This window comes from Myotis lucifugus, unplaced genomic scaffold, assembly GCF_000147115.1.
Source record: "Myotis lucifugus unplaced genomic scaffold, Myoluc2.0 scaffold_150, whole genome shotgun sequence".
Taxonomy (NCBI): domain Eukaryota; kingdom Metazoa; phylum Chordata; class Mammalia; order Chiroptera; family Vespertilionidae; genus Myotis; species Myotis lucifugus.
Genome location: NW_005871198.1, coordinates 1,928,324 through 1,941,565, shown reverse-complemented (window position 1 = coordinate 1,941,565; position 13,242 = coordinate 1,928,324). Strand labels below are relative to the sequence as shown.

At 36.0% G+C, this 13,242-nt stretch overlaps 1 protein-coding gene across 1 annotated transcript in view; it reads right to left on the bottom strand.

Moving 5' to 3' along the window:
- The window catches only part of THEMIS (thymocyte selection associated), a 124,186-nt gene that overhangs the window by 70,366 nt on the left and 40,578 nt on the right, over window positions 1–13,242 (bottom strand). The window contains exon 3 of the mRNA XM_023759152.1: window positions 9,088–9,546. Within this exon, the coding sequence (XP_023614920.1) occupies window positions 9,088–9,546 (459 nt within the window). The remainder of the gene's footprint in view (window positions 1–9,087; window positions 9,547–13,242) is intronic.

Here is a 13,242-nt window from a genome sequence, read left to right as displayed (position 1 = left end):
CCAGTGAGATTATCCTATGAAAGTCAAGGTGGCAAAATATGCCACCCCAAAATATACCACTTTGGCATAAAGATTATTTTGAGCTAAAGGTACAGATGCAAGAAAAGCATTCCGAGATCCCCCTTTCTTCTAGAAATCTTTACTAATAAAAGAGTAATATGCTAATTAGACTGATGTCTTCTGGAAGTCCATCCAGACAAAGCCATAGTGGCTGCCTATGAGGGCCAAGGGGCGTGGAAGAGGCGGCGGGACTCAGAGGATCCCAGGTGGTGCGGGAGAGGCAGTATGGTGTGGGAGAAGTGTGGGAGAGGCTCAGCGGCGTGGCCCCTTTTGCAGAGGCCACAGGAGAGGCGCTGCTGCAGCCTCCGCCCCTTTTGCAGAGGTGGGACAGGAGAGGCCTCGGCATGAGCCAGTCAAGTGCCACGGCCCCTTCGAAGAGGCGGTGTGGGAGAGGGGGCTGCATGGTCCTGGTCCCAGTACTGCCCCTTCTGCAAAGGCAGCCACTGAGGCAGCGGCGTGGGCCTAGTTCCAGTGCCATGCCTCCGCAGAGGTTGGACGGGGTGTGACCTGCTGTGCCTCAACCTCCCACAGCCTCTCCCCAAGCTGGCCTGGCCCCAGATCACCCTCCACCCATGGCGGCCAGCAGTGGCAGCAGCAGCCGGGTGATGGGAGTGGTGCTTTCCCATCGCCTCCCACAGAGGGAGGCCAGACTGCAGCTTAAGCCCGCTCCCTGTGGGGAGCGGGCCTAAGCCATCAGTAGGACATCCCCTTAGGGCTCACAGACTGTGAGAGGGGGTAGGCCTGGCTGAGGGACCCCCCGCCCCCAGTGCATGAATTTTCATGCACCAGGCCTCTAGTAGGAGATAAAAGCCCCCATATGAAAGATGCCCTCTCTTTACCAGGAATAAAGAAACTAGGGGGATTCAAGAGAATTCTGTACAAACAGACCTTGTTAAAATAATTCTCATCTTCCTTTAACCTCCACATAGTTTAGTTACTTTTCCACAATTTCTCCTCTTTGTTTAGATTTCACCATTCCTTTGGGGTCTTATTTTCTTATAAGGGCTCCTGTGTCACATAAAACTTAGGTAAATTTGTCACTTAAAACATATAAATTTTTATGCTTTTCTTCTCTTAATCTAACATCAATTTAATTTTCAGGCCCAGCATAAAACCCTAATAGGGTAAAGATAAAACTTTACCTGACCTACAAAATGAAATAAAAACTTTCTAATATAAACATAAATTAAGAGAGTAGATCTGCTTTGCAAGAAATGTAAAGGAATTTCTTCAGAGAGAAGAAAAATGATATAAGTCAGAAACTCATCTACATAAGAGAGGAAGAGTGTTAGGGAATAAATGAAGGCAAATTATTTTATTTTTCCTATTTTTAATTGATATAACTGATAACAGCAATAATATATTAGGTAATATATCTCATAACGAATGAAATAAATGACAGTAATGTTGTAAGGGAAAGGAGAGAGAAATTTGGAATACTCTGTTATAAGGTATCTGCACTACACGGGAAGTGCAGATAGTATTTGAAAGTGGTCTTTGATTATAAATGTACATTGCAAACTGCAACCACTAAAATTATTTTTTAAGTACAGTTGATAGGCTGAGAGAAGAGAAAATGGAATCCCATAAAAGGGTCATTAAATCCACAGTAGGAATAAAAAAAGTGAAAGAAATAACACATCTAGTTTGGGGATGGAGATAAAGATAGATATTATGAAAGATGCAGCTTTAATATGAGCCTGTAAGGATGGGGAGAAATCACAAGCCAAGATAGGGTATAGTCAGTGACTAGCATGAAATCCAGTCTTGGGGTTTTAAAGTAGAGCACTTGGTCTAGACAGGAGACCTGCTGAAAGTAAGATTACGAAGATGAATCAACCCCTTGAATACCAGGTAGAGGATGAATAGCTATTTCAGGAGTTATATCAAACTATTTGAGATTCAGAATGACCAAATTAAATTAGGGATTTGGCAGATTAATTTGACAGCACAATGGGAAGAGAAGCTGAAATGTGAGCATTTGCTTTTCTTTGTCTATTATCTACAATGAAGCCCAGTGTACTGACAACTCAAACTGCCCAATTATTTTTCATCAACTTCAAATTTTATATATTTTGCTCTCATGTCTGTTAATACAGTAAAACAAAATCTTTCCTGTTTTTTATACTATTTTTTTACTCTTACATGATTTAAGTTCTCCATAACCAAAAGCAAAAATACAAATTTATATTTGTTTAAAATTACCCAGAATTTGGTAATTATATTCTAAGTTTTTAAACTGGAATAGGGTTAACTAGTTTTTATGAGACATTTTATTATATCTAAGTATGTGTCCAAGAGAAAGATAAAGAAATCAACATGTTTTGTTTTTCTTGTAAAACAAAAATTGTCATGTTTAAAAAATAAAAGGGGAGAAAAACAAGATAAAAGATTTACAATCTTTTATTTATCAATTTATGAGCTTTATGTTAGCACTGCTTACATTTGGGTATATATAATTCTAGTGGGGTGTGTGTGTGTGTGTGTGTGTGCATGTCTGTGTGTGCGTGTGTTACATATTCTTTAAACAAGCATTTGCTATTTTAGAAAATGTAATCCTCCTCTACACCACCCCCAGCAAAACAAACAACCAAAAAAAAAAAAAACACACAAAAAAATGAGCTGTAGAGTGTAAGCTAAATTAGAAAATCTCCCAAAAAAGTTAACTTGACTTCAAAATGATAAAGAGATAAGAAGGCAGCAATTCAAAGCACTAGAGACATTCCTGGAGGTGTTTATTACAAGCTTTTCAGTTTCAAACTAAACTGAAGTAAAAATAATTTATACTCGTGAAACCTTAGTTTAGACTTCCCAAATTTTTTTCTGGGCAAACATGAAATGCTCTTGCTTGGGTATGTTTTCTGGTTATCCAAAGGGAGCTCTTGTGAAAAAAAAAAGAAAGAAAAAAGTCCTTTCTATTTTCTCTAAAAATGCTGCACTGGTTTCCTCTTTATGCTGCTGAGTCATTTCACTAAACTTTGTCATTCTGCCTGTTCTTTCAGGGAAAGTCCCTTTGCAGTTGTAGCTAATGTTAATCATAATGTGGTATTTTTCTGCATTTCCCGCTGCAACAAATCTTTTACCTGTGTGTGAATTTTGGGGACCCCACTAAACACTACTTTTAAAAAGAAAATAAAGACTTACATTTAAGTTGGGTAATGTTGGGCCATGCATGTTTCCTTGGAGAGTTAATACAGTGGGGCCTTGACTTACGAGTTTAATTCGTTTCGAGACTGAGCTCATTAAGAAGCTCGTTAACTCAAATTACTCTATCAACTCAATGCAAAAAATCGGCGGAGAGACAGCTGGTATCTCAAAAAACTTGTTAGGACACTCGTAAGTCAAGGCCCCACTGTATTTCATTCTGGAATACCCTCAGTATCAACTGAGCATATGAGGACCTATCCTTTGCAATTGGACCTGAATTCATAGTGCAGGGCTGGAAATCTACTGAGTCGATCTTAATCAAGTGTTCAAGGCAACTTGTGAGAGAGTATTATACTAAGCCAAATAAGCTAGTCAGAGAAAGACAAGAATCACATGATCTCACTCATATGTGGAATCTAATAAATTGATGAACAAAATAGATCCAGAGACATAGAAACATGGAATCGACTGTTGAGTTTTAGAGGGAAGGTGGGGTGGATGGTAGGTGGGAAGAGATCAACCCATGGACATAGACAACAGTGTGGTGAAGACCTGGGGTGGGGGATGTGGGCAGGCTAGAAGAGGTCAGTGAGGGAAAATGGGGGGCATATGTAATGCTTCCAACAATAAAGGTAAATTTTAAAAAACAAGGTGGCTAAATGAAATCTAAAATTCATAAGCAAAGAGCTTGTGTATAAATAGTGCCTCACGTGTTCATTAAAAAGTGTCTCACATGAAGATATAAACAAATGACAGATTATCTCTAAGATTTGAGAAAGAACATTTAACACAAATGACAGACCAAAAGTTTGTGTGTGTGTTTTTTTAAAGCCCAAAAAGGGCAGATAAAATGCAAGGAACAGCAGAAATCTTTTTTAAAAATTGTAAAAACATTCTCAGAGAGATAAACTATTGCTACTTTAAAGTAAGAACACAGTAACATTTTTAAAATTATGTAAGAAATAACCCTTGAAAATTAAAAATATGATAGCTAAAATTAAAAAATCATTAAAACAGTTGGAAATGTAGTTAAAGAATTTTCCCTAAAGGGAAACCAGAGATAAGGAGACATAAAATAGAGAGGGGGAAAAAAATCCTAGCTCAACATGGGAGCTTCAATAAGAGATCAGAAGTTTCAAAAAGAGAGAAGAGAAAAAAAATGGTTAAAAGGGAATTATCAAAGAAATCATACCAGAAACAAAGGCCCTAAATTTCCATATGGAAAACTGCCATTGCAATGAAATCACAGACAGAGGACATTGCTGTGCAGCTTCAGAATACAGCGGCTAATCTCTCCAAGGCCATATCAGAAGGTAGAGCACGAGGCAGCAAAGCTTTCAAAACTGAGTAGAAACTATATCAACAGGGAATTTTATAAGTAGTCAAGCTATCAATCTTATGTGAGAATAAAGATTTTTCAAATATTCAGGTGGTCTCATTAACTAACTGATATCTTATCTCAGGAAGTAAGTGGGGGATGGGCTCCTCAAAACTGGAAGAAAAGCAAGAAAGCAATTATTTGATTTCAGAAACTGCTAATAGACACCGAAGCAAGTCAAAGGGGAACCATGAGGGCGATTTTTAAAATATAAGTCCCAGGACAGCACAGTTACAGACGAAATGTCTGTGTCTCCCAATATTTATATTTTGAAACCCTAAAAACCCTACCCTCCAATGTGATGGTATTAGGTCGGGCCTTTGGGAGGTGATGAAAATTAGATATGTCATAAGAGTGAAGTCCTCATGAATGGGATTTGTGACCTTATAAGATTCATGAGACAGCTTGCTTTCTCTCTCTGCTCTCCACCACGTGAGGACATAATGAGAAGTCAGGAGACTGCAACGTGGAAGAGGTTCCTCACCAGAACTTGACCTTGAGGGCACCCTGATTGCAGACTTCCAGCCTTCAAAACTGTGAGAAATAAATTTCTATTGCTTGTAAGCCACTCAGTCTACGGTATCTTTTTTTTTTAAATGTATTTTATGGATTTTTTACAGAGAGCAAGGGAGAGGGATAGAGAGCTAGAAATATCAATGAGAGAGAAACATTGATCAGCTGCCTCCTGCACACCCCCTTCTGGGGAAGTATGTGCTCGCAACCAAGGTACATGCCCTTGACCGGAATCGAACCTGGGACCCTTCAGTCCGTAGGCCGACGCTCTATTCACTGAGCCAAACTGGTTAGGGCTATGGTATCTTTGTTATAGCTGCCCGAGCTGACTAAGACAAGCACCTATGCAATAGGTCTAGAAAGCAACCAATTCAAATTAGAGTATGAGAATGAAGGGTTCCAGGAGGAATACTTGCAGGGGGAAAATGATAGAAAAGGTAGCTATGACAGTTTGGTCTCAGTGCAAAATGGCACTGAATGGCTTTCTTTCTTTTTTCTTTTCTTTTCTTTTTTTTTTTACAGAGATGTTAAAGAATACTTTAAGATTTAGGATTGAAGAAAAACAAGCATGAAACAATAAGATCATCATTACAGAAAACCAAAGAATTATGCAAAATGGAATTATAGTCTTTTCACAGCGCTTGATTCAGCAGTGAATTGTTACCATAAAAAAACACACATTAACCATAATTTACCATATACTGAGAGAATGGGGTAGGAGAAGAAGAAGTAGAAATATAAGAGAATTAAATCTTCATCACCATACCAAGTAGAGCAAGTTACTATCTAAAGTCGGTGACTTGAAAAATAGCAAAATCACTGTTATTTGGAAATGTAAGTGCAAATACAAGAAAGCAGGAATGGAATGTTGAAAAGAGTTTAATTGAAATTGCAGAATTAGGGAATGATCAAGGGAACAAAGTTTGCTGATAACTTTGTTATAAGCCTTTTACCACTATTTGACTTTTTTTTGACTTTGATAAAGATTGGATTTATTTTTAAAAATAAAATGAGGTAGTCTTTCCTTCAGGATACTAAAAGATTAATGTTTTATTTCTGCTATCCATTTATCACCTATTAAACATTATTCATATACTGCCTTTCTGATATCACCTTTCTGCTTGTATGATTTCTATATTCTGCTCATATGTGAATGAATATGTCATATATCTGAGCAAAAACTGTACCCACAAATTCTGGAAGGCATTGAGTTTTCTCCTAAAAGAAAATGCAGTTTTCCAACTCTTAAAATTTCAGTTAGGGAAGAAATAATTATCAATCTATACTTTAAAATATACTTTAAAAAGTTTTAATGATAATGAACTCTAATTTTTGGAAGTAAATTTAAATAGCTGACTCAATTTTTCATTTGCAAATATTATGCATTCCATTTCTTACACTACTATGAATTTTACCTTCCTGAGAAAGGTACAAATAGATTTCATTATGACTTATATGAGACCAGTAAGTAGAGGTTTTGGACAATTATCTATATCTATTTTCCAAAAAGATATAATTAAAAATATTAAATGTATGAGAATTAGAGGGGTTTCAGGCCTGAATGAGGATTATAACCAAGAATTTCTGGGACAAATATTTCATTTAAATACTTTTTGCCATTTTTTTAATTGAAGCTAAATTTTCACAATAATACAGTATTTAAAACTAATACCAAAAGTAGAATATCGTTATTCTCTCTATTCTCTACTTACTTGCTATGTTTTCTTTTCAGCGTATCAATATTTCATAACTTCATACAGTTCTCAATATTGTTCTTCTTGCCTTTTCCCCTAAAGTTTCTTGAGAAGTTGCCAACCCTGGCTCAGACCTATTCTTTCTCTTGTGACTTTAGAAAGGAAAGGCTCCAGCCAAGAGGGGTTCGAACTGCGCCTGACACTGAAGGCCTTTGGAAAGCAACCTAGCAACATGCCCTTGACTTCAAGGCGAGTTTGAATCTTCTATATAAGAAAGAATGTGAAACAAGAGCACAATTGATCTTCAAAACAGTCTACACTTTATATTTAGAAGAACAATGCCTACAACAACAGACATTTTAAGAACTGGGCATTTTGTGTTGGATGCCCTTCCTCCATTGCCAGGAAATATTCTGCAGTCAGTACACATGCAAAGCAGTCTCATGGAACATCTGTCCTGAAATTGTAATACAATAGGAACTAATGTTTAAAATAATCCCCATGAAATTAAGGATTCAAAATAATTAAAGTCAAGATTCCATTCCATGTCATTAAAGAATGGAAATTGGACCATAACATTTTGGAAGGATTTTGTTTCAACCAAAGGATTTCTTCTGGGATCTTTGTTAGCAGGAAACCATATCTAAGCCCATCTAAACAATTCTGTTTAAATCCCCTGCTCTTCTGTCAATGTTTATATTTAACAAACTGCACCACCATCCAGCCAATAGATCAATCCAGAGGCCAGACGTCTTATGGCTCAAGTTGACTTTTACCCCCTTCAGTAGTTCTCCATATTCTACTCGTTGTATTTCTTAAATGCCTGTCAAAACAACTACTTCTCTCTGTCTGTTACTTTTGAAATTTCTATTGTACTAATCCCCAACACTGCCACAAACCTAATGGCCTCACTGCACTCTGCTGATCCTGCTCCTCCAGGCTGAAAACCTTCATTAATTGTGAAATGCTAACCCATTAGCATATATTTCAAAACCCTCCATGATTCATTCCACTCTGTCTTGCATGATTTGCTAGTTGTCTCAACCTGCCTTCTTCCTCTCTTTCTTTACACCTGGTGCACTATAGCTCCAATCACTTGCTTACCTGCTTTGCCACAAGCTGCTTGCTAACACTTCCTCCAAAGTTGTTCCCTCTTTGTTAGCCTATTTGTCCTTCAGGTCTTTTTTCAATGCCATTTCCTCAGAGAAATCTTTATTGATCCCTAATATAAATTCATGAAATGTAAACATCTTGTTCAGATGCTTAGGTTTTTGGTTGGCCTTCAGCTGCAGCCGTGTGATAGGAGATACCAATGGTTTTAGAAAATTAACAAATTTCAAAATGAGAAAAGTTTATCCATTATTTAAGAATATTGAGGAAAACTCTATTATTAATTTTGACTGCACATTTTGGGTTTACTAACAAAACACCAGAGTGAGAATTAAAATTTTTTGCAACCTCATATTAAAAAATAATCGTGCTGTGGCCTCAATCTTTTAATCACTATTTGAGTGGAATTCCTTACCTGTACCTTTGTTTCAAATGAATTAATTTTTGGTTAAATATTTATGTAAAACAAAATTTAGCATGTAGTTTCAAAACCTACCCAAACTTTCACATCAACTTTTTCATAATTGTATAAGTGGGCAGCAGTATTAATAGAAGAGATATATAGAATTGGAGAGAGGGGTACATGTTGACCAATTACTTTTACATACTACTTTATGTTCTCAAGTATATTTATACAAAGTACCTGACTAGAACTTAATTTTATTCTCAAAACTACTCCAAGAGGCAGGCAAAGGGATATCATCATCCTTTTTACATAGACAGTTTGTTTGTTTGTTTGTTTGTTTATCAATGGCTCACCCAAAGCCACCATCTATTAAGTCATGGATTCTGACTTAGAATTCAGGACTTTGGACTGCAAGTTCAAGACTTTCCCTATGTATCTAATCCTGAAAATTCAAGATATTAATTTCTTTAGGGTAACAATGCTCTCTCCAGCTATTCCTATTTTAAAATGGAAACAATTCCCTAAAGATTACAAATTAAAGCACACCTATGTGTAAATTAATTTCTCACATCATTTCCCTTGTCAGAGGGACGTACAGCTAGTAGGGAAGATTTATTACCAGTGATGGCGGCTGACGTAAAGGTTCTCACAAAAATAGGAGTAAGGGACACATTAAGGAACAGACGGGACAGAGTACCATTCTTCACTCCAAAGCCTTTCCCTTTCCCAAACCCCACAATGCTCCTGCTCATGGAGCATCATTTTCAGTGGATACTTACATTTCATCACACCTTGAATTTCATAAACAGGCTTGAGTATCAGAGCACCATAAAAGCCTTCAGGGAATGGATTCGGTAAGTCCCACTTATTTGAAAAATCTGTAAGTTTCACAGTTCGTGTCCTGTTCTTTGGAATCTTCCATTCAACGATCTCCTTTAGAGTATAAATATGTTCATCTTCACACTCGTAGAATTCTCCTTCTTGTGACAAAGGCAAAGTAAACGAGTGGTTTTGATGGTTTCTTACCACACCACAGTTCACCACTATTTCTTCATTGATTTCTTCAACTGAGTTGAGCATGATTTTCTCACCTTGCTTGATAACAAGATTCTCTAGTTCCATATCCTTCTGATGATAGAAGCAAGGATGCCCTAGTCTACTTGATCCAATATGGATGGTCCTTATAATTTCATCCATAGTAAGGTATGGAGTTTTATCCGCCACAATCTTAAAAAGACCTAAGAATAGAATTGTGTGAATTAAAGAGAGTTCTTACAATGGAAGTTCTCTATGAAAATCACAGCAACAATGTTATAAAACAAGTATAATGTAGCTTTTAAAAGTAATGTATCTTTTTTAAAAGATTAGATATACTTCTTTGAATCCCGAATTCTTTTAGGAAAAATTTGAATGTATTGTGTGTAGATTACTGGATCACCAGACCCAGGCAACATAAATGGAGACAAGAAAAAATACCATGAGAGAGAAAAGGCCCTGTTCTTGGAAATGGAAAATCTGGATGAGATACTGATTGTGTGATATTGAACAAAGCATTTAATCTCTCAAGATCACATTTTTAAAATGAGAGGATTGGATTAGATCAATTTTCCCATAACTATAATCTCCAGACACACCAGAATTAAGAGATTCTATAAGGAAACTCGTATGGTAAATTAATAATTACAAAAGCAATCTACCTAGAACTAGATACTGGTAAGGGTTGTACAACATTGTGATTGTACTTAAAGACAGTGAAGTTTACACTTTAAAATAGTCAATTTTTTTCCAATGTAAAGGTTGGCATGGTTTAGAGCACAGGAATATGTACAGGAGCAGTTTGAAATGCATAACTTGTGGTGGAGAAAAATGTGCATAAAGAGAAGAAAAAGTGTTGGCAGTCAGCTGGTGATGATAAAAATAAGGGTGAAAACTCAAGAGTCCAGTTATTTTTATAGTTGATCTTTGCTCAGAAAAATAAATTTTTGGTTAATTGTAGATATAAATTTCCTGGAAAAGTGTGGGTGATGTAATCTTGGTGGGAATGAGTAAGGTAGCATGTACGATCTGTCCTGAAAACTTTTAGAAATTGAATAGTGTTCATCCACTGCTGGTGTACTTGAAGATTGTAAGGCAAAGAAACATTTACTTTGAAGGAACTTCTTATTTTATTCTGTCTTGTGTCAGGAAAAATCTAATAAAATAGTATTCTTGAATTCTCCACAGTAAATGAATTTGTGTGTGTGTGTGTGTGTGTGTGTGTGTGTGTACGCACATGAGAACATGTGCATGCCCGCAACATTTAATCTCACTTGTCTGTGTGTGAAGATTTATTTCTAAGAGTCCACAATCATTATCAGGGTGTAGAAATTTCAGCAGTTTTTGTGAAATACGTTTTGAAAAAATAGCTACCTAGAATCTCGTAAATACTAGAGACACACTGTTGTTTTTTCTATCCTAGGTTTATTGATGACATAAGTCATAGAAAATGAATTTAGCATCTTCTTTCTTGGGGAATTGGGTTCACCTAAGGTAATAACAGACCTAAAATGTTATGAAGTAGAAAAAGCCCGAAACCCTAAGGCCTACCATTATTTCAAGTTAATCACACACTTCAGAGCTGTCTTGTTGGATGTCTCTGTTGCAAAAAGAAAAAAAATCCATCTATATATCTGTGTGTTTTCCCATAGAAAATGATTGAGTACCCAGTTTAGCATACTAAGTGGCAGAGCACACAAAATTTTTGATTAACTTATTTCTCATATACTATTATAGCCAATCCAAAAGTCCCTCCTTATATATAGTCACTTAATACCATATAAATTAGAGCAAGCTATAAATATATATAAAGGAAATTCTATTTCACGGTAAACTAAAGCACCATAGGCCTGATCAGGTTTAAATTAGACCAATACTTACTCCATCTTTTTCACAAAGAGTACAGTAGCTTTCACTGGGGAAAAAATGATTTGTTATTCTTTCAAATGAAAAAAACAACAACTACATTTTAGGAGATGCATGATCATGAGAGTGATTACAAAATAAGCCAATGTGTAACTTTATAAAATAAGTTAAAAAACAGAAAATAGATTTGTTTCCAAATTTGTCTCCTATTATATTATTATTTTTAAATTATAATAAATTGTTTACAAAGAGCATGTCACAAAAGAAACAAGAAACTGCAATAAATTGATCTGTTGAAAATTAGTCAATAATTTAATTTAGTTTCTAAGATCTTGACTCTGAATCTTAGGTTTTCAGGGAGTTTATATTTTTAAGTAATTCTTAATGATCTGCAATCATTGTTATTTATAGTAATAGTAACAAATGAAATTTGTTCAGACATTTACTTTTGGAGGATTTTTTTCCTTTGCATCATTTATCCTCACCATACTCATTTAAGGACAGTAAAACTATTATTATTACTGAGTGATATGAAAGTAGTCATGATTTTCATAGTCATAGCTCTAGAATCTCAAATAAGAATTTTATGCTCTTGCCACCACACTAGGCCTCCTCATCACACAACTTACTTGTAAAGACATTGTTACTGAAAACATGTTTATTCCAGTTCACGAAATATACATACACATCTCTAGAGCTGGCCCTTCCTTCGCCTGGGTCAGCCTTTGCAGACCCTTCAATATGAGACGAGCAAGAATAATTTCCTGGTTCACTGTGCAGAATTTGTGCTCTTCAGATGTTTTTTATACTTTTTTCTCTTTATGTCTCATCAATTCATTTCCAAATAGGGAGTAATTTTAAAAATTAAATTTTCTAACGATATATCACAATATTATCTAATATACATATCATGAGATCATTGTGAATTTAGAATCCTTTTACTCGTGTAATCTTTAGCTTGATTTCCCAGTTCCAACCAAATATATGTCTTCCATCTCTAAAACTGTCATAGAGTAAACTTCACCCAGTAATTTTCATCTTTCTCTCATATCATTAACATTAGAATTATTAAAATGTTAGCATCTTAAAATGTGCTAGCAATTCACATTTAAGACAAAATATAATTTTCAAAATAACAATATGAGGTAGCTACAGATAAAAAACAAACATTTCACAGACAAGCACGTGAATGTTTGAAGAGAGGCCATACATTTTCCATCATCACATGGATCATTAGAGACTGCCATGCTCTTGTGTCTCTACAACTCAAGGGCTTAATCACAGAGCTACACATTTCACCCTTTGACTATTATCTGAAATCATACTTTGTTTATCTAACCTTTTATTAGTTAACAGGAATGGTCCAAGGTGGGTGTCTACCCTGCTTGTGGATGCAGAAAGACTGAGAACTTTTAAAACTAACAACATAAGAAAGTGAACTTCACTGATGTTAAAGATATTGATGGGCATTACCTGTTCGCATGCCAGATGGCCACATGCCGGAAGGTGTAAGTGAGGCCTCTGGGAGGCCTGGGGACTATACAAGGTGAAGGGGTTGGCTGCTGCACACACCAGTTCGAGTGTTTTCAGTGTGCTGCAGTTACCTGCCATATTTAAGTGGATTTCTATAACGTATTATCATAGTTTTAAAATAAAGCAACCCTCACAAAATGAATAAATGCCTTTAAACACTTCCTGGAAGAAAGCCATGTATTGAAATTAAAACTAATATAACCACAAGAACAACAAAAAATGGCAGAGTTGACATTTCAACTCCCACTCAAGCTTTTTTTCAGCCATATTGTGTGATAAAATAATGGTGCTCTAGTCTAATAAAAAATTAAAGTGGCTGAAACTTCTTTAACACAATTTATCAAACTATGGATTCCTATCCATTCTCATTATAAAGAAACTTGCATTGGATACAGATAGAAAAACAATTTCCAACAGGCACTCTCCCTCCTGGGAGCATGCCTCCCTTTTCCTTTCCCTTCTCTTCCCCTTCCCCTTTTCCCTCCACCTGTAGGTATGTT